Here is a 24,482-nt window from a genome sequence, read left to right on the forward strand (position 1 = left end):
ACAAAGGACACATTTCATATGTAAAGCCCCCTTCCCAGAATGAAATGACGCCTCATCAGTTAAGAGACCCAGTAAAGAACCATAAAGTGCTCTTAAAGAGCCAGCACTGTTAGGAGTATAAGAGCGGAATTCAATATACAGTATAGACGAGTCTGAGGAGAAGCACATCACACACCAGACGTTACGAAATGTGAATATCTTGTAAAACGACTGACCCCCAAATCACGTTTACTGTAAGAAATAGTGAAAGTATGGCGCCTTTATCAGGCCAAATGAAGAGCAACTGCGTTTATTAAAGTAAGAAAAGCACTTTATAGTGGCGCAGAGTCGCACTTCATATACATATGTGCATTTAAAGGTTTCAAACCATTCTTCTAACCTTTTATTTTATTACATTGTGTACTGTGAAAGTATGTGGTTAATGTAATGAATTTTATGGGATTTGGCACTGGCTTTGTTTTGGTGACGACCACATGCACTTCTCGCCTAAACAGATGGAGCCGAAAGGGAAACTCTCAGCAAGTCTTTAAAGGGTCTTTAGCGACAGTTCCATTAGGAGTCGGTGACCATTATGGCCGCTCATAAAACGATCTGTCCGTCCATCCATCAGTGGAATTGTATCCGCTCTGTCACTTTTGATCAACGCTTTTGGCAACTTCCGAGTTCCTAGCGAAGTTATCCGATTTCAAACTGGATTGGACCACTGAGCAGGTAAATCTGTTTGTGGTGTGAGACGTGAGATGGAGCGACAGACAGCTGTCAGACAGAACGGGGTGGCTGTCAAGAAGCCGATTGTGTCAGTATACGACAAAGCAAACGCGCTGACCTCGACGATGACCACTTGACTGTCCACTTCACGTTAGGCCCACCTGCGCGTTCAGACTCCGAAATTCTCGGTGTAAATAAAAAATAACAGAGCGAGCTGAGAAATAACAAAACTAGGCGTTGTGAAGCAGATCCTCAGATAAGGACTTTGACGGAATGTAAATGTCAATAACAAAAATCGGCGATTACGCACGGCGTTTCTCCCCCCCCCCCCCCCCCCCCCCCTCCCCCCCACCCCCCCCCCCCCCCAAAAAAAAAACTACCACTTCTTCATAAGACATCCGAGGAACGTGACATCAACTGTGAAACGAGTGGCGCAACTGGGAAAGGAAACTGCAGGCGCCGCGTCTGTGCTCGGGATTTACTCAGCGCTCGAGTGCCCCGGGACACCGCAAGAGAAAGGTGTGTGATGGGTTTGGGGGTCTGGGGCAGGGGCTTCATCGTCATCATAAGAGTAATCGGAAGGCGCTAAATAAGACGCATTATTAATGATGATGATTATAATAATGGAAAGGTGGTATATACAAATATTTATTATTATTATTATTATTATTATTGAGGACTGTATAAAATGTAATATAATTAATAATAATTTTAATAATGGGAAGATGCTATATTAAATTCTTTATTATTATGATTATGGTAAGGCGGTATGTAAAACGTGTTGATAATAATGATGATTACTATAATGGGAATGTACTGTATAAACGTATTGTTATGATTAATAGTAATAATAACAACAAACAGTTCATTGTTATCGGCTAGCTTGAATGTGTTCAAGTTAATTAGAATCTGACTTGTATCGTGTATTTTAAAACAATTTGAACACACAATATCGTAGTTTATCCTTACAGCTAAAGCTGCTGGTGTATTTATTTTTATTTCTTTGTTTAACTATTTTCCCGGGATCTTAGACTGGATATGCAGGTGTAAGGATTTTCTTTCTTTCTTTCTTTCTTTCTTTCTTTCTTTCTTTCTTTCTTTCTTTCTTTCTTTCTTTCTTTCCCGTTCTACACAAATTGAATTATGAATTCTGCAGTTCGTCCTCAGGCCGTGCATTTTTCCGGTATGATTTATAATTTGGCTTTATTGTGATGTTTTTGCGAGGAATATTTGCAGAGTGCCATTTTTGGGCTCCTCCCTGCTATCTGTGACACTTGTCTAAACAGCCCACGGGTCTCCATGCGACATGCCACGCATTTGTCGTCCGGACTGCACTTTTATGTGTCGCTTTGGTGGCTTTGCGCCGTCTGCACTTTTCGTTAGCCGATCGGACGTCCATCAGTTATTCAGGGGTACACTTTCGTCACCTGTCTGACTTCTGATCCATTTAGAAAACAAAGTCGTGTGCGGTTTCCTTTATCTTTGAATGCACGAATTTAAACTCAAATCAGCTGAACGCACGCATGCAGCATCTGGACATGTGAGAGTGTAAAGAAAAGAAAGGGACGTTAGGCGACACTCGAGGACCCTCACCTGTGTGCACACAGTCCCCTCGATCGTCTGTCCCATGGCACTGCGCTAAAAGGTGCCCACTAGCCTTAAAAGGAAGGCGCTTTATCAGTGAACTAACGTCTGCTCGCACTTCTGATGCCCCTTCACTTTCACTAGATGCACAAGTTAAATAAATAAAACCCGACTCGTACTTTTCTTACTGCTGACAGTCATTTCTAAATATATCCAAAGTTGAAATGTAGAAGGACACTGGCGTACCCGAAAACCGACGCGGACTCGGAGACAGGAAGGCTGACGACTGCGCCACCTCGTCGCCCGTGTGCCAGTCCAAGTGCAGTCGCGCCACACTTTTTCGTCCTTGTTGTCCTTTGTGTGTTTCCTCGTATACACCACTGCTCGATAAAGACCCATTCCGGAGGGCTCTTTGCGTATTTTGTCGGTTCTTTGGCTTTAAAAGATTGTGGACAAATAGAAATCTTTAATGTCTAGGAGACGAGCAAGATACTCACAGCTCAAGGCAAACTGACCTTAGCCCGCGTTTGAAAATCACAGTCTCATTGCAATTCTACAAATCTGTTATTATCTGGTATGATTATTTATGAACTCAGTTATGGATCTAAAGGTTCTTTCTCGGACCTTCATGTCCATAGTTCTTCTTGTATCATCGCTCTGGAGATCCACCTGTGCGCAGGGCAGTCGAACGAGCGGCGTTGTCTTTCACGGACGCCTTACCACTCGGGCTATGAAGTGGGCTCAAGGGGCGACGGCTGCACGCACCTCCCTCCTCTTATTTGGGACACCATCTACATTTTTGTCAGAATCCCAAAACGACAGCCTGCCCCCCTTTGACGTCTCCATCAGCAGCACCGATCAGATAAAGACGCCGTCCTCTGCCCACCTCGAGAGTCGAGCCGAACCCGCGCAGAGCGCCATGGCCGCCTGGGGTCCCGTGCGACTGTTCAAGACGTTTCTGTGTCGCCGTTCTCTCTCTTTCTGACCGGGCTGAGCTAGCCGCTAATGGCGCCTGTCGGTGGGCTCGTCAAGGTACGATGGGCTAACTGATACGTGCCGACCACCTCGGTGAATAACTCGAACTTTGCGATCCCCTCTTTGTCACTGCAGTCACAGGCACACCGGCACGTGCGATTCGCTTCTTTGTATTTTCAGGAGTTTTCCTCAAAGAGCGACTTCTGTGTTGGAAACTTAAGAACAACCAACCGCATGGCACGAAAGGGGGCTGAGTGGGCTGCGTGTGACTCGAGTAAGGCGCAGTCTGTGGGGCTGTTTGGGGGCAGCCAGTCGGGAACTGCGGAGGTCAAAGTCTGAGATTCAAATGGATACATTCAAGCGCTTACTGTTTAGGACTTTAGTGTTTAAGTGAAGCACACTTCTGTATTCCACACACACAGGGATCGCACAGGAAAGCCTCAGCCCTGAACTCCGACACTCGCGGGGGGCTCTTGAATGTCCCACTAGAAGATCTGATGGTTCACCGTCTCTTACCAGTCCGTCCAGCCTAACCCGTGACAAGCCACTGTGTCATCTGGATGTCTGCCCCCTGAGCACAGCTCCACTGCACGGCACGATGAGTGTGCGTCATAACCTGGACAGCAGGGGGCGCTGTGGCGTTTCTGCGCTCCTGTCTCGGCTCGTCACGAATATTCCGACTGTTTCCTTCTTTTTATTCTCTTGCTATCCTGCTTCATCTGTCAGACACCACTGCTTTATAACAGACAACAGACAGTACTGGGAGCTTTGGTGGAATCTGATAGCAAATTTGGAAAAGGCGTCCGCATTGACGTTGTGTCCTCATCTGCCCAGAATCAGCAGGACAGGTGCAGATGTGACGAGACCAAAGCTGGTAGACCCACCGTGTCTGTGGCTCCTCTGCTGGTCTGATGCAGCGCTGAATTGTTTGTGCCCATCAGTGCGCTGCCACCTGCGATCGCATTCTAAGGACTTTAATAAGATGGCTGGCTGTGTGAAGTCCAATTGTTTTGTGTTTCAGTTCCTGATCTTCTTAAGGCTTTTTCTTCTTTCCATTTTGTTTTATGTTCGACTTCTCCTCTTGAGACATGACGTGTTCCCGCACAGCCCTATGGCACGACTACCCCTTTCATATGCGACTCTAAATTGACTGGCATCCTACACAGAGTCATTTGTGCCCCTACCATTTGTGACCTATGATATCCTTCACTTTGCTGTCACCCTATGATAAAAGTGACACTTGAAATGTGCCTGAGCACTTGAACGCACGTCCATCATTCCCTGATTCACTTCAGGTTCACCGCAGCTTAACCAATGCTGAACAGGTGCCATCTTTTGCTGATCCCATGCTGATATTTGGTCTCTTTTGCTGTGGGCAGTGCCAGGGGTGCACAGAATGGGCATCAGCCATGAGCAGTAAGAATGTGTGGCCAGAAGTTGTCCTTGGTGGGATTTAACCCTGCTATGCCATTCAGTCCTCCACCAGCCTAATGTTTAAATGAATGGGTGAAATTAGGAAAAAGCAGGCAGGGCTGAAGAGCAGGAAACAAACCTAAAGGGGGCACCAGGCCATCTAAGAACGATTATGTGGGCGCAATTAAAGAAGGAAAGTGAAGTGCCAATATGGAAGTTCAGACGAGCGCCCAAATACCACACTGTTCATTGTAGGGTGTGACAGACGAGCGGCCATAACCTGCAGACCACCCAGCAGTCAAAGCCCCATTGCTTTCTCATTGATGCCAACATGTAAACCACTCAGATATGACAAAAATGAACCAAAGAAGACAGGCATGGCATCTAAACTGGCACCTACTGCTTAGCATGGCATTGTGCCCAGAAGAGATTCTCACAATCAGATGGTGAATGGTAACAGAGAGAGATGGCTGTGGGTGGGACTCTCAAACAGTAGGCCGACAACAAGAAGCAGACACATTATTGGTACCTTACAGCATGGCATACTGGAGAAGACCCATCATGGTCTACCGTCACTCCACATTGGTGGATGTTTCTTCCTTCTTGTGGCACTCGGTGTCACTGTGACAGAGGCCTACTCCTTCTAGGTCACTCTTGTCACTCTTGTGACTTGGTTTGCACCCCTAACACCATTCAAGCCCTGCAAGACTTCCCAGCATGTTGGCTGCTCTGCCAGTTCTGTCAATGGTTCACATTCACAAGCAGACATGCTGATGTGGCATTTCTACGATCATGATGGTGAGTATCCCATCGACTACACTACTTAACTTAGCATCGACATTACAATAGAACAGTGCCTAAGAAAACAGAGTCAACATTTATAAAATGATATTAAAAAGAGGTGCCAGTCACACGACCTGCCATCTTTGGTGACTTTACAAGGCTCCGTTGACTTAAAGGAATCTCTCCTTGGCTGTGGTCTTTATGGCTGTTTTTGAGGTCTTTTTGGGCCGAACGTAACAGCAGGCTCTCGATAGTCCTGCCAGTTTATGGCTGGACCTTTGATCTGATCTACTCGAGCTTCATCACCTGGTCTTCTGGAAGTAAGCGCCTTTTCAGCAAGTCCATCAGCCTCATTAAATTGTCATTGCAACGAGGTCTGTAGCAGCGCCAATTCTGTTTGATGGGAGGTCAAGGACTTTTGAAGGCCTGAAGAGAACTCTGAGCCATCAGGCAGGCGTCTACAGCAGGTGGCTTGACCTGCTCCTGATGGGACCACTCTTGGTCTGAACCTGTTGTGACAAAACCACAAGGGGGTGTGCCAGGCACCCAACCCAACACAGACAACACAAATGTTTTTATTTCTTTTCTTCACCAGTGGGCAATGCCTTCCCCGTTTCCCACAGGCACAACACAGTCCGACAAACACAGTACCACACAATTCTTCTTCTTCTTCTTCTTCTTCTTCTTCTTCTTCTTCTTCTTCTTCTTCTTCTTCTTCTTCTTCTCTTTCTCTTTCTCCTTCAGTCCTCAACTCCACCTCGAGAAGCTTCGTCTCCCTTTTCCTGACTCTGGCTCTCTGAGTACCGTCTGCTGGCTCCTTTTATATGTTACCCAGAAGTGTTCCAGGTGCTTGTCGCCCCACCTCTGGCAGCACTTCCTGGTGTGGTGAAAGAATTGACAATTCGGGCTCTGAAGCAGCTGCAGTGCCCCTTGGCGGTGCCCTCGGATCCCAACAGGGCTGCAGACAACTCCATCTCCCATAAAGCCATGCGGGAGTCTGAGGCATCACTGCAACCCATGGGGGCTGCCATCTAGCATCCTGGGGGAGGTACTGTTCTGCCCACGCTTGCTCCCCTGGTCCTCTCTGTGAAGAGGAGTCCTGGCCAGGCAAGGACCCCGGCCATCTGTGACAAGTATCATGAAGTACTAATTCCACAATAAGGGTCTTTAAAAGAGGTACACCACTAAAGATCTAGACCAGGCAGAGGGTCTTCATGCCCCTTTGGTCTCAAGCAAACTTAAGAGTGCCTTTAGCAGTGGTTTACTTGTCTTCAAGTGTAAAGGCTGGTTCTCATCTAAGGCTGCCTTAGGCTTGCTTTCAGGGTGATCCCCCGTACCCACAGATCCCCACCTGCCAATAAGTACCTTTGGTCCAACTTTATCAAACTGACAATCTGAGACCTCTCTAATGGTGGACCCAGCTGTGGCCTGGTGTCATGGTAATCCAGACACAAAGCACCTCTGGGTCACCAAGAAGCCCACAGATGTTCCAGAGTCCTCTTCCTGGAGTGTCCCCTGGTTGTCCCAAATGCTCTGTTCCTGACATTTCCCTTAAGAACTACACAAACACTCCATGATCCCTTGCGGGAGTCTTACTAATGTTGGCAGTTCCGTTACATCTTCAGTAATTGGGACATAAAGTTTGATCCTTCAGGAACCTCCCAAATCTGTTTTCTACACAATAAGACAGTTCCCTACAGACATCCCATCTGGAAAAAGAGGAGAACCATTACAGCTCAGAGCAGAAGCCTGCACTCTCTTAGACAGTGAATGGGGTCTCCATCGTTCTTCTTTTCTTGCTTATCCCACTTATGCCGATGCAGACGTGTCACAAAGACTTGAGTTTGGCTCAGCTGCTGTGTCATCCCATAAAGACTGGCCTGAATGTCCCTGCTGAAGTCCTCAGAGTCCACCTTGAACCTGAAAAGAGATAGAAGCACTGGAGAAGTGAGAAAATGGCATAATAAGAAAATGCCCAGGCAGTGCCACTGTGCCAGACGAGGTTGTGAGGAAGCCCACAATATGAAGAGGGAATGCATCAGAGGGTGTAAACCTTCAGGGACTTGGAAATAAGTTGCCCCCAAACTTGTGTGGCCACACCACACGCCACTGTCATTTAACAATCAGATGGACGCCTCCTGTCAGAGGACAAGGAGCCAAAAATAGTCAGAGGGGTCTCCCTGTGGTGCTGCTCTCAGCAGGTGTGTTAACCTGGGCAGAAAATGTCCAAAGTGCCACTGAGTCAACAAAGAGTGGGCTTCACAACGACGGAAAATCAAGTGCACATCCTAACCTGTGAGAGGTCACCCATTGTGACTTCAGACTCTCAAGTCAGGTGAGTTATGCCACCCACCAACGATGCCCCACAAGCCTCTCAACAGGCAGTAGTGTCAGTCCCAATTTCACCTGCCATTGCAATGTTAGAAATGGTAATGGGTCAACTCTTCTTGGGTGACCACCGAAGGGGCTTTGTGACTCCCAAGTGACCAGTGCCATTCCTAAGAAGTCTCTTCATATTTGAACCACTGCAGCTGACTTTGGTCCCTCTTGGTCACCTCTTGTCCCCCTGGCACCTCTGAACTTAAGGGCCACCCACAAAGACTCACCTGCACGATGTCCATCCAGGACAGAGCTTCATGTCGAAGTTGAGGTGGCTCTAGGAGACCAGAGTGTGATGTCCTGCCAGGGTTTGGTACGGGTGGTGCCCATGAGTTTAGTTTTTGTATTGTTTGTGTTTCATCCTTCTGTTGTGTTTTGATGTTTATTTCTTTGTTTGTTTCCTTCATTGTTTGATTGTTCTGTGAATTTCCCTTTGATGATCTCCACTGTGAGTGTAAAACTCGGAGACCTTTGGTCCATTGTGTCTGATTCTCTGCTGGCTGAGTTATCAGATTAGAGGACGTGATTTGTGGTCTCCATCTTCTGAATTTAGTTACGGCTGATGAAGTCATTTTGAAATTTAAATCATTTTTTGAATTTTCCTTTTCATTAATGTTCCTGTAATAAGTTTTTTTTAATTGTGTGGCCAGGTTTGTGATGGTTTTTCATTCCCATATTTCCAATAATTATAACTTGTCCAACATCATGTGACCTTATCTGTGACACCTGACACCTAAAATGACAAGCGCTCCTCATCCTCCCTTACAGAACCTTGAGCCTCATATCGACAGAACTCCTCTGGAACAATGGAGACAAGAGTCCGACTGCTGCTGGTCCTGATGTACTCAGGTGAGTAGAGATGATTTGGCTCTGCTCTGCTCAGCCCAAGCTGCTGTCACACCTAAAGTCAGGATGAACTTCACACAGGAGTGTGAGGGTCAGTAACTGAAGTGAAATCAGGAGACATTAGACATCCATTGTGAATGAACAGCAGAGTGGAACTGAGAGTCACAACTAATTATAAGCAGAGCAGCTCAACATAATGAGGACCATTGAAGACAGGGACATGTGACAAAACTGACATTGAAGATAATGTGGATGGGAGGTGGGCAAGGCGTTCAGGATGGACTCAAATATGGGCATAAACCTTACAAATAAAAACAACATCAGGAAAGAACATAAAGTAAAAGAGAAACAAACAGATTTAGGGGAGATAAAAAACATCAAACTGAGAATGAGACAAAATAACATAAAGTTAAATAAAAAAGAATTGTGTTTCATTTCACAGTTATGATGGGACCAGGAACTGCATCAACTACAGACCCCACTACACCAACAAAAAGCAACCAAACAAATTCAACAAATAAAACAACCACCACTACTACAACAGGAATGACTTCCACTTCACAAACTACTTCAAGCACAGACGCAACAACCACCACCCTGAAAACAACTGAATCAACCACTAGTACAACAGGAAGCACCGAAAACCCAACAACCACTCCAACAACAACTGAATCGACCACTAGTACAACAGGAAGCACCGAAAACCCAACAACCACCCCGACAACAACTGAATCAACCACTACTACAACAGGAATAACTTCCACTTCACAATCTACATCAAGCACAGACACAACAACAATCACCCCGACAACAACTGAATCAACCAATACTACAACAGGAATGACTTCCACTTCACAAACTACTTCAAGCACAGACACAACAATAACCACCCCAACAACAACTGAATCGACCACTACTACAACAGGTAGCACCGAAAAACCAACAACCACCCCGACAACAACTGAATCAACCACTAGTACAACATCAAGCACCGAAAACCCAACAACCACCCCGACAACAACTGAATCAACCACTACTACAACAGGAATGACTTCCACTTCACAAACTACTTCAAGCACAGACACAACAACAACCACCCCAACAACAACTGAATCAACCACTACTACAACAGGAAGCACCGACAAACCAACAACCACCCCGACAACAACTGACTCAACCACTAGTACAACATCAAGCACCGAAAACCCAACAACCACCCCGACAACAACTGAATCAAGCACTAGTACAACAGGAAGCACCGACAAACCAACAACCATCCCGACAACAACTGAATTAACCACTACTACAACATCAAGCACTGAAAACATAAAAACCACCCCGACAACAACTGAATCAACCACTACTACAACATCAAGCACCGAAAACCCAACAACCACCCCGACAACAACTGAATCAACCACTACTACAACAGGAAGCACCGAAAACCCAACAAACACCCCAACAACAACTGAATCGACCACTACTACAACAGGAAGCACCGAAAACCCAACAACCACCCCAACAACAACTGAATCAACCACTACTACAACAGGAATGACTTCCACTTCACAAACAACTTCAAGCACAGACACAACAACAACCACCCCGACAACAACTGAATCAACCACTACTACAACAGGAATGACTTCCACTTCACAAACTACTTCAAGCACAGACACAACAACAACCACCCCAACAACAACTGAATCAAACACTACTACAACAGGAAGCACCGACAAACCAACAACCACCCTGACAACAACTGAATCAACCACTAGTACAACATCAAGCACCGAAAACCCAACAACCACCCCGACAACAACTGAATCAAGCACTAGTACAACAGGAAGCACCGACAAACCAACAACCACCCCGACAACAACTGAATCAACCACTAGTACAACATCAAGCACCGAAAACCCAACAACCACCCCGACAACAACTGAATCAAGCACTAGTACAACAGGAAGCACCGACAAACCAACAACCATCCCGACAACAACTGAATTAACCACTACTACAACATCAAGCACTGAAAACCCAAAAACCACCCCGACAACAACTGAATCAACCACTACTACAACATCAAGCACCGAAAACCCAACAACCACCCCGACAACAACTGAATCAGCCACTACTACAACAGGAAGCACCAAAAACCCAACAACCACCCCAACAACAACTGAATCGACCACTACTAAAACAGGAAGCACCGAAAACCCAACAACCACCCCAACAACAACTGAATCAACCACTACTACAACAGGAATGACTTCCACTTCACAAACTACTTCAAGCACAGACACAACAACAACCACCCCGACAACAACTGAATCGACCACTACTACAACAGGAAGCACCGACAAAACAACAACCACCCCGACAACAACTGAATCAACTACTAGTACAACAGGAAGCACCGACAAACCAACAACCACCCCGACAACAACTCAATCGACCACTACTACAACAGGAAGCACCGACAAACAAACAACCACCCCAACAACAACTGAATCAAGCACTAGTACAACAGGAAGCACCGACAAACCAACAACCTCCCAGACAACAACTGAATTAACCACTACTACAACATCAAGCACCGAAAACCCAACAACCACCCCGACAACAACTGAATCAACCACTACTACAACATCAAGCACCGAAAACCCAACAACCACCCCGACAACAACTGAATCAACCACTACTACAACAGGAAGCACCGAAAACCCAACAACCACCCCAACAACAACTGAATCAACCACTACTACAACAGGTAGTACCGAAAAACCAACAACCACCCCAACAACAACTGAATCAACCACTACTACAACAGGAAGCACCGACAAACCAACAACCACCCCAACAACAACTGAATCAAGCACTACTACAACAGGAATGACTTCCACTTCACAAACTACTTCAAGCACAGACACAACAACAACCACCCAAACAACCACTGAATCAACCACTACTACAACAGCAAGCACCGAAAACCCAACAACCACCCCAAAAACAACTGAATCGACCGCTACTACAACAGGAAGCACCGAAAAACCAACAACCACCCCGACAACAACTGAATCAACCACTAGTACAACAGGAAGCACCGACAAACCAACAACCACCCCGACAACAACTGAATCGACCACTACTACAACAGGAAGCACCGACAAACCAACAACCACCCCGACAACAACTGAATCGACCAATACTACAACAGGAAGCACCGAAAAACCAACAACCACCCCAACAACAACTGAATCAAGCACTAGTACAACAGGAAGCAACGACAAACCAACAACCACCCCGACAACAACTGAATCAACCACTACTACAACATCAAGCACCGAAAACCCAACAACCACTCCGGCAACAACTGAATCAACCACTACTACAACATCAAGCACCGAAAACCCAACAACCACCCCGACAACAACTGAATCAACCACTACTACAACATCAAGCACCGAAAACCCAACAACCACCCCGACAACAACTGAATCAACCACTTCTACAACAGGAAGCACCGACAAACCAACAACCACATCGACAACATATGAATCAAGCACTTCTACAACAGGAAGCACCGACAAACCAACAACCACACCGACAACATCTGAATCAAGCACTACTACAACAGGAATGACTTCCACTTCACAAACTGCTTCAAGCACAGACACAACAACAACCACCCCAACAACAACTGAATCAACCACTACTACAACAGCAAGCACCGAAAACCCAACAACCACCCCAACAACAACTGAATCAACCACTACTACAACAGGAAGCACCGACAAACCAACAACCACCGCGACAACAACTGAATCAACCACTACTACAACATCAAGCACCGAAAACCCAACAACCACCCCGACAACAAATGAATCAACCACTAGTACAACAGGAAGCACCGACAAACCAACAACCACCCCGACAACGACTGAATCGACCACTACTACAACAGGAAGCACCGACAAACCAACAACGACCCCAACAACAACTGAATCGACCACTATTACAACAGGAAGCACCGACAAACCAACAACCACCCCGACAACAACTGAATCAACCACTACTACAACAGGAAGCACCGAAAAACCAACAACCACCCCTACAACAACTGAATCAAGCACTAGTACAACAGGAAGCACCGACAAACCAACAACCACCCCCGACAACAACTGAATCAACCACTACTACAACATCAAGCACCGAAAACCCAACAACGACCCCGACAACAACTGAATCAACCACTACTACAACAGCAAGCACCGAAAACCCAACAACCACCCCAACAACAACTGAATTGACCACTACTACAACAGGAAGCACCGACAAACCAACAACCACCCCAACAACAACTGAATCAAGCACTAGTACAACAGGAAGCACCGACAAACCAACAACCACCCCGACAACAACTGAATCAACCACTAGTGCAACAGGAAGCACCGACAAACCAACAACCACCCCGACAACAACTGAATCAACCACTACTACAACATCAAGCACCGAAAACCCAACAACCACCCAGACAACAACTGAATCAACCACTACTACAACATCAAGCACCGAAAACCCAACAACCACCCCAACAACAACTGAATCAACCACTACTACAACAGGAAGCACCGAAAAACCAACAGCCATCCCAACAACAACTGAATCAACCACTACTACAACAGGAATGACTTCCACTTCACAAACTACTTCAAGCACAGACACAACAAAAGCCACCCCAACAACAACTGAATCAACCACTACTACAAAAGCAAGCACCGAAAACCAAACAACCACCCCAACAACAACTGAATCAACCACTACTACAACAGGTAGTACCGAAAAACCAACAACCACCCCAACAACAACTGAATCAACCACTTCTACAACAGGAAGCACCGACAAACCAACAACCACACCGACAACATCTGAATCAAGCACTACTACAACAGGAATGACTTCCACTTCACAATCTACATCAAGCAGAGACACAACAACAATCACCCCGACAACAACTGAATCAACCACTACTACAACAGGAAGCACCGACAAACCAACAACCACCCTAACAACAACTGAATCAACAACTACTACAACAGCAAGCACCGAAAACCCAACAACCACCACAAACAACAACTGAATCAACCACTACTACAACAGGTAGTACCGAAAAACCAACAACCACCCCAACAACAACAGAATCAACCACTTCGACAACAGGAAGCACCGACAAACCAACAACCACACCGACAACATCTGAATCAAGCACTACTACAACAGGAATGACTTCCACTTCACAAACTACTTCAAGCACAGACACAACAACAACCACCCCAACAACAACTGAATCAACCACTACTACAAAAGCAAGCACTGAAAACCAAACAACCACCCCAACAACAACTGAATCAACCACTTCTACAACAGGAAGCACCGAAAAACCAACAACCACCCCGACAACAACTGAATCAACCACTACTACAACATCAAGCACCGAAAACCCAACAACCACCCCGACAACAACTGAATCGACCACTACTACAACAGGAAGCACCGACAAACCAACAACCACCCCAAAAACAACTGAATCAAGCACTAGTACAACAGGAAGCACCGACAAACCAACAACCACCCCGACAACAACTGAATCAACCACAACTACAATAGGAAGCACCGACAAACCAACAACCACCCCGACAACAACTGAATCAACCACAACTACAACAGGAAGCACCGACAAACCAACAACCACCCCGACAACAACTGAATCAACCACAACTACAACAGGAAGCACCGAAAAACCAACTACCACCCCGACAACAACTGAATCAACCACTACTACAACATCAAGCACCAAAAACCCAACAACCACCCCGACAACAACTGAATCAACCACAGCTACAACAGGAAACACCGACAAACAAACAACCACCCCGACAACAACTGAATCAACCACTACTACAACATCAAGCACCGAAAACCCAACAACCGCCCCAACAACAACTGAATCAACCACTACTACAACAGGAAGCACTGAAAAAACCAACACCCATCCCAACAACAACTGAATCAACCACTACTACAATAGGAATGACTTCCACTTCACAAACTACTTCAAGCACAGACACAACAACAGCCACCCCAACAACAACTGAATCAACCACTACTACAACAGCAAGCATCGAAAACCAAACAACCACCCCAACAACAACTGAATCAACCACTACTACAACAGGTAGTACCGAAAAACCAACAACCACCCCAACAACAACTGAATCAACCACTACTACAACAGGAAGCACCGACAAACCAACAACCACCCCGACAACAACTGAATCAAGCACTACTACAACAGGAATGACTTCCACTTCACAAACTACTTCAAGCACAGACACAACAACAACCACCCCAACAACAACAGAATCAACCACTACTACAACAGGAAGCACCGACAAACCAACAACCACCCCAACAACAACTGAATCAAGCACTACTACAACATCAAGCACCGAAAACCCAACAACCACCCCGACAACAACTGAATCAACCACAACTACAACAGGAAGCACCGACAAACCAACAACCACCCCGACAACAACTGAATCAACCACTACTACAACATCAAGCACCGAAAACCCAACATCCACCCCGACAACAACTGAATCGACCACTACTACAACATCAAGCACCGAAAACCCAACAACCACCCCAACAACAACTGAATCAACCACTACTACAACAGGAAGCACCGAAAAACCAACAGCCATCCCAACAACAACTGAATCAACCACTACTACAACAGGAATTACTTCCACTTCACAAACTACTTCAAGCACAGACACAACAACAACCACCCCAACAACAACAGAATCAACCAATACTACAACAGGAAGCACCGAAAACCCAACAACCACCCCAACAACAACTGAATCAAGCACTACTACAACAGGAAGCACCGACAAACCAACAACCACCCCAACAACAACTGAATCGACCACTACTACAACAGGAAGCACCGAAAAACCAACAACCACCCCGACAACAACTGAATCGACCACTACTACAACAGGAAGCACCGACAAACCAACAACCACACCGACAACATCTGAATCAAGCACTACTACAACAGGAATGACTTCCACTTCACAAACTGCTTCAAGCACAGACACAACAACAACCACCCCAACAACAACTGAATCAACCACTACTACAAAAGCAAGCACCGAAAACCAAACAACCACCCCAACAACAACTGAATCAACCACTACTACAACAGGTAGTACCGAAAAACCAATAACCACCCCAACAACAACTGAATCAACCACTTCTACAACAGGAAGCACCGACAAACCAACAACCACCCCGACAACAACTGAATCAAGCACTACTACAACAGGAATGACTTCCACTTCACAAACTACTTCAAGCACAGACACAACAACAACCACCCCAACAACAACTGAATTAACCACTACTACAATAGGAAGCACCGAAAACCCAACAACCACCCCAACAACAACAGAATCAACCACTACTACAACAGGAAGCACCGACAAACCAATAACCACCCCGACAACAACTGAATCAACCACTACTACAACATCAACCACCGAAAACCCAACAACCACCCCAACAACAACTGAATCGAGCAATACTACAACAGGAAGCACCGACAAACCAACAACCACCCCGACAGCAACTGAATCAACCACAAGTACAAGAGGAAGCACCGAAAAACCAACAACCACCCCGACAACAACTGAATCAACCACTACTACAACATCAAGCACCGAATACCCAACAACCACCCCGACAAACACTGAATCAACCACAACTACAACAGGAAGCACCGAAAAACCAACAACCACCCCGACAACAACTGAATCAACCACTACTACAACATCAAGCAACAAAAACCCAACAACCACCCCGACAACAACTGAATCGACCACTACTACAACAGGAAGCACCGACAAACCAACAACCACCCCAACAACAACTGAATCAAGCACTAGTACAACAGGAAGCACCGACAAACCAACAACCACCCCGACAACAACTGATTCAACCACAACTACAACAGGAAGCACCGACAAACCAACAACCACCCCGACAACAACTGAATCAACCACAAATACAACAGGAAGCACCGACATACCAACAACCACCCCGACAACAACTGAATCAACCACTACTACAACATCAAGCACCGAAAACCCAACAACCACCCCGACAACAACTGAATCGACCACTACTACAACAGGAAGCACGGAAAAACCAAAACCCTTCCCAACAACAACTGAATCAACCACTACTACAACAGGAATGACTTCCACTTCACAAACTACTTCAAGCACAGACACAACAACAGCCACCCCAACAACAACTGAATCAACCACTACTACAACAGGAAGCACCGACAAACCAACAACCACACCGACAACATCTGAATCAAGCACTACTACAACAGGAATGACTTCCACTTCACAATCTACATCAAGCAAAGACACAACAACAATCACCCCGACAACAACTGAATCAACCACTACTACAACAGGAAGCACCGACAAACCAACAACCACCCTAAAAACAACTGAATCAATAACTACTACAACAGCAAGCACCGAAAACCCAACAACCACCACAACAACAACTGAATCGGCCACTACTACAACAGGAAGCACCGAGAAACCAAAAACCACCCCGACAACAACTGAATCAACCACTACTACAACAGGAAGCACGGACAAACCAACAACCACCCCGACAACAACTGAATCAACCACTACTACAACATCAAGCACCGAAAACCCAACAACCACCGCGACAACAACTGAATCAACCACAACTACAACAGGAAGCACCGGAAAACCAACAACCACCCCGACAACAACTGAATCAACCACTACTACAACTTCAAGCACCGAAAACCCAACAACCACCCTGACAACAACTGAATCGACCACTACTACAACAGGAAGCACTGACAAACCAACAACCACCCCAACAACAACTGAATCAAGCACTAGTACAACAGGAAGCACCGACAAACCAACAACCACCCCGACAACAACTGATTCAACCAGAACTACAACAGGAAGCACCGACAAACCAACAACCACCCCGACAACAACTGAATCAACCACAACTACAACAGGAAGCACAGAAAAACCAACAACCACCCCGACAACAACTGAATCAACCACTACTACAACATCAAGCACCGAAAACCCAACAACCACCCCGACAACAACTGAATCGACCACCACTACAACAGGAAGCACCGAAAAACCAACACCCATCCCAACAACAACTGAATCAACCACTACTACAACAGGAATGACTTCCACTTCACAAACTACTTCAAGCACAGACACAACAACAGCCACCCCAACAACAACTGAATCAACCACTACTACAACAGCAAGCACCGAAAACCAAACAACCACCCCGACAACAACTGAATCAACCACTACTACAAAAGCAAGCACCAAAAACCAAACAACCACCCCAACAACAACTGAATCAACCACTACTACAACAGCAAGCACCGATAACCCAACAACCACCCCCACAACTGAATCGACCACTACTACAACAGGAAGCACCAACAAACCAACAACCACCCCGACAACAACTGAATCAACCACAACTACAACAGGAAGCACCGAAAAACCAACAACCGCCCCGGCAACAACTGAATCAACCACTACTACAACTTCAAGAACCGAAAACCCAACAACCACCCCGACAACAACTGAATCGACCACTACTACAACAGGAAGCACTGACAAACCAACAACCACCCCAACAACAACTGAGTCAAGCACTAGTACAACAGGAAGCACCGACAAACCAACAACCACCCCGACAACAACTGATTCAACCACAACTACAACAGGAAGCACCGACAAACCAACAACCACCCCGACAACAACTGAATCAACCACAACTACAACAGGAAGCACAGACAAACCAACAACCACCCTGACAACAACTGAATCAACCACTACTACAACATCAAGCACTGAAAACCCAACAACCACCCCGACAACAACTGAATCGACCACTACTACAACAGGAAGCACCGAAAAACCAACACCCATCCCAACAACAACTGAATCAACCACTACTACAACAGGAATGACTTCCACTTCACAAACTACTTCAAGTACAGACACAACAACAGCCACCCCAACAACAACTGAATCAACCACTACTACAACAGCAAGCACCGAAAACCAAACAACCACCCCAACAACAACTGAATCAACCACTACTACAACAGGTAGTACCGAAAAACCAACAACCACCCCAACAACAACTGAATCAACCACTTCTACAACAGGAAGCACCGACAAACCAACAACCACACCGACAACATCTGAATCAAGCACTACTACAACAGGAATTACTTCCACTTCACAATCTACATCAAGCACAGACACAACAACAATCACCCCGACAACAACTGAATTGACCACTAGTACAACAGGAAGCACCGACAAACCAACAACCACCCCGACAACAACTGAATCAACCACTACTACAACAGCAAGCACCGAAATCCCAACAACCACCCCAACAATAACTGAATCGACCACTAGTAAAACAGCAAGCACCGAAAACCCAACAACCACCCCGACAACAACTGAATTAACCACTACTACAACAGGAAGCACCGAAAAACCAACAACCTCCCCAACAACAACTGAATCAACCACTACTACAACAGGTAGTACCGAGAAACCAACAACCACCCCAACAACAACTGAATCAACCACTTCTACAACAGAAAGCACCAACAAACCAACAACCACACCGACAACATCTGAATCAAGCACTACTACAACAGGAATTACTTCCACTTCACAATCTACATCAAGCACAGACACAACAACAATCACCCCGACAACAACTGAATTGACCACTAGTACAACAGGAAGCACCGACAAACCAACAACCACCCCAACAACAACTGAATCAACCACTACTACAACAGGTAGTACCGAAAAACCAACAACCACCCCAACAACAACTGAATCAACCACTTCTACAACAGGAATGACTTCCACTTCACAATCTACATCAAGCACAGACACAACAACTACGACCACAACAACAAGTGAATCAACCACTACTACCACAGGAACGACTTCCACTTCACAAAGCGCAGCAGCAAGCGACACAACAACAACTCCAGCAACAACTGAATCAACCACTACTACAATAGGAACGACTTCCACTTCACTAACTACGTCAAGCACCGACACAACATCAACCACCGCAGGAACAACTGAATCAACAACTTCAATAACAGGAACGACTTCCACCACACAGACTAATTCAGAAAATGATACTACAACTACCACCACAACAACAAGTGAATCAACCACTACTTCAACAGGAAGCACCGACAAACCAACATCCACACCAACAGCAAGTGAATCAACCAGTTCTATAACTGGAATGACTTCCTCCTCAATAACTACTTCAAGCACCAACACAACAACAACCACCCCAACAACAATTGAATCAACCACTACTACAACAGGAACGACTTCCACTTCACAAAGTGCAGCAGCAAGAGACACAACAACAACTCCAGCAAAAACTGCATCAGCCACTATTACAATAGGAACGACTTCTACGTCACTAAATACTTCAAGCACCGACACAACAACAACCACCCCAACATCAACTGAATCAACCACTACTTCAACAGAAAGTACTTCCACTTCACTAACTACTTCAAGCACCAACACAACAACTATGACCACAACAAGTGAATCAACCACTACTACCACAGGTACGACTTCCACTTCACAAAGCGCAGCAGCAAGCGACACAACAACCACTCCAGCAACAACTGAATCAACCACTACTACAATAGGAACGACTTCCACCACACAGACTAATTCAGAAAACGACACTAGAACTACCACTACAACAACAAGTGAATCAACCACTACTTCAACAGGAAGTACCGACAAACCAACAACCACACCAACAGCAACTGAATCAACCACTACTACAACAAGAATGACTCCCACCTCACTAACTACTTCAAGCACCAACACAACAACAACCACCCCAAAAACAATTGATTCAACCTCTACTACAACAGGATCGACTTCCACCTTGCTATCTTCTTCAAGCAGCGACACAACAACAACCACGCCAACATCAACTGAATCAACCTCTACTACAACAGGAACAACTTCCACTTTACTAACTACTTCAAGCACCAACACAACAACAACCACCCCAACAACAACTGAATCAACCTCTACTACAACAGAAACGACTTCCACTTCACAAACTACTTCAAGTACCGACACAACTTCAACCACCCCAACAACAACTGAATTAACCACTACTACAACAGGAAGCACCGCCAAACCAACAAGCACTCCAAAAGGAACTGAATCAACCACTACTACAACAGGAACGACTTCCACTTCACAAAGTGCAGCAGCAAGTGACACAACAACAACTCCAGCAACAACTGCATCAGCCACTACTACAATAGGAACGACTTCTACGTCACTAAATACTTCAAGCACCGACACAACAACAACCACCCCAATATCAACTGAATCAACCAGTACTACAACAAGAACAACTTCCACTTCACAAAGTGCAGCAGCAAGCGATACAACAACAACTCCAGGAACAACTGAATCAACCACTACTACAATAGGAACGACTTCCACCACACAGACTAATTCAGAAAACGACACTACAACTACCACTACAACAACAAGTGAATCAACCACTACTTCAACAGGAAGCACCGACAAACCAACAACCACACCAACAGCAAATGAATCAACCACTACTACAACTGGAATGACTTTCACCTCACTAACTACTTCAAGCACCAACACAACAACAAACACCCCAACAACAGTTGAATCAACCACTATTTCAACTGGAACAACTTCCACTTCAGTAACTACTTCAAGCAGCAACACCACAACTACGACCACAACAACAAGTGAATCATCCACTACTACGACAGGAACGTCTTCCATGTCACAAAATATTGGAAGAACTGAAACCACTCTAAGAACAACTGAATCAACTACTGCAATGACAGAATCAATTTCCACTATACCATCAGCTTCTACTCCAACCTCTTTCACAATAAATTCATCTAGAATTTCTGCACAATCCACTGTTTCTCCAAGTTCTACTACAACAAATTCATCTATAATTTCTAAACAATCAACTTCTTTTTCAAGTTCATCTACAATTTCTTCACACTCAACCATTTCTCCAAGTTCTCCTTCTTCCTTGAATTCTTCTTCAATTTTTACACAGTCATTTGCTGCTCCAGGTTCTTCTACAACAAATTCAATTACAGTTTCTATGCAATCATCTGCTTCTCCAAGTTCCACTACAACAAATTCAACTACAATTTCTTCACAAGCAACCATTTCTCCAAGTTCTTCTTCTTCCTCTTTTTTAACACAATCGTCTGCTTCTCCAGGTTCTACTACAACAAATGCATCTACAATTTCTACACAAGCAACTTCTTTTTCAAGTTCATCTACAATTTCTTCACAATCAACCATTTTTCCAAGTTCTCCTTCTTCCTTGAATTCTTCTTCAATTTCTACACAGTCATTTACTGCTCCTGGTTCTTCTACAACAAATTCAACTACAGTTTTTATGCAATCATCTGCTTCTCCAAGTTCTACTACAACAAATTCATCTACAGTTTCTATACACTCAACTTCTTCACCTTTTTCTATACTCAATTCATCTACAATTTCTGCACAATCGTCTGTTTCTCCAAATTCATCTTCTTCCTCAAATGTTTCTATAATTTCCACACACTCATCTGCTCCTTCAAGTTCTTCCTCTGCCACAGCTACACCATCCATAGTGTCTACTACCTCCACTACCAAGAACTCCCAAAGTAAGCCAACGGTGCCACTCGACTTCAGAATGCTCCTGAATTACTCAGACCAACTGGGTAACAAGTCATCTCTTGATTTCATCCAGCTCAGTAATACAGTTTCACAAGAGGTGAGTGTCTTTGTATCAATTTGCTTTACACCAAGAACATGTCCTTCTTCCTCCTTCATTGTTTTAGAAGCTTGTTTCCATTTCAATCCATGTTTTTATGTTTTTTCTTTATAAAATTCCATCTGCATTTTCCTTTAATATTCTTTCACCTTCCTGAATCCTCTTCTGCCATTACAAAGTACAGGGAGTGGTGGCACTGAGCACATGGCAGGGCCCAGAGGTGGGCATTGGGGACACTTACACTGTCACAGGAGCTCATTGACTCAGACGTGTATTTGGTGGTCAGATTTTCTTCTTATTAGATGAGTTTGGTCCAAGAATGGGCACCTGGACACATGAATCATAAAGCCTGTCATACGAGGAGTATGAATTGATTTACAACCCTCCATCCATTCTGTAACTCGCTTCACTTACCTGAATTCTGAGTTTTTAGGGACCATTTTCTTACATTATAGATCTTTTCCATGGTCAACGTGGTATAAATGATTTTACTTGATCTCATTTTCTGTTTTCTTGGCATTAGTTTTTTTTTCATGTCTTGGTTGCTGCCATTTCTGGGGGTGGCCATGTTGTTTATGGTTGCTACACCTGTTGCCAATCATGTGATGAGGAAGTCACATGATGTTGTACATATTTGCATCACCTTTGTGTAAGATGGTGGTACACATGGCATTGCCACGCAGATTTTGAATAAAAAAACAGAAAGTCTGCCCGAGGTCTCTCCATTAGCAACTGAAGTGCCAGTGAGGACTTCTTCTTTCTCTTCTGATCTTTGTTTTTTGCCTTTTGATTTCAGATTTTCCCACTCATTTTGTTCACTTTCATCCTTTGTGGTTTTCATCTCTTGTTCTTGGTGACTTACTCTCTCTTTTAGTCAGGTCCACTTTCCAGCTCAGCTGTTAGGTTTGCATGGAGTTCATCTGCACCCAAATGACAAATTTTAGCTGCACTGCTGTGAAAGGAGAGCAAAAGGAATAACAGAAACTCAAAGTCTTAAGATGTGCTGAGATCCAAACCAGAAAGTCAAAGCACACAACGTCAAAGTCAAAACCCCATCTGACGAATAATCGATTCCATAAACCGTTAACAAACACTGCAACGTTCTGCCATCATAAATACTCACTGCAGTGTCACCAGGTAAATCTTTTGGGGTCGAACTGCTAGCAAAGGATCTCCATCCCATCAACACCTCACCCACAAAAAAAAGTCTTTGTGTAATAAAAAAAAGGATCAACCAATCAAAATGAAACCAAAGACAATAAATAAGAAGGGAGGAGAATTGAGGCATTTCCAAAAATTTCAAAAAACGTGTTTAAAACCAACCAATTCCTAATGTCAGGTGACAGGATTGTCCATTTCAGGACAACTTTAAATGCTAATCTGCAACTACACCTGGACAGGACACCAGGCCATCACAGCCCACGCTCACCCACATTCGCTGCCACCTCAGAGGTGCCAATATCTGTGAGATAAGGAATGTGACAAGACGAGGGTCCATGGGGACAAATTTCTAGAGTGACTGAGACAGGCTGTGATGGAGCACCTCGTTTAACAGATCAGCAAGAGCTCCGGACCACCGCATGTACAAGAGACAACAACACACTGTCACAAAAATCAAAGAAGCCACAGAAAGGTTTGGGGCAGCCATCCGTATATTATTACCTGGCTGCAAAATAGTTAAAGATTTGTACTGATGTGTAGAGATTGGAGTCCATAACAGAACTGAGGGGATGGAGGAAAGGTATAGGAAGTGA

General features: G+C 45.1%; 1 protein-coding gene across 1 annotated transcript in view; it reads left to right on the forward strand.

The window, feature by feature from the left end:
* The first annotated feature begins 1,125 nt into the window (after positions 1 to 1,125).
* LOC114643124 (mucin-2-like) overlaps positions 1,126 to 24,482 on the forward strand; it is a 256,765-nt gene continuing 233,408 nt past the window's right edge. Inside the window, exons 1-5 of the mRNA XM_051920951.1 lie at positions 1,126 to 1,227; positions 8,611 to 8,691; positions 9,131 to 11,461; positions 15,761 to 15,967; positions 16,028 to 21,883. Coding sequence (XP_051776911.1) covers positions 8,649 to 8,691; positions 9,131 to 11,461; positions 15,761 to 15,967; positions 16,028 to 21,883 — 8,437 coding nt within the window. The 5' untranslated portion in view covers positions 1,126 to 1,227; positions 8,611 to 8,648. The remainder of the gene's footprint in view (positions 1,228 to 8,610; positions 8,692 to 9,130; positions 11,462 to 15,760; positions 15,968 to 16,027; positions 21,884 to 24,482) is intronic.

The sequence above is a fragment of the Erpetoichthys calabaricus genome, chromosome 17 (genome assembly GCF_900747795.2).
Source record: "Erpetoichthys calabaricus chromosome 17, fErpCal1.3, whole genome shotgun sequence".
In the NCBI taxonomy this organism is placed as follows: Eukaryota; Metazoa; Chordata; class Cladistia; order Polypteriformes; family Polypteridae; genus Erpetoichthys; species Erpetoichthys calabaricus.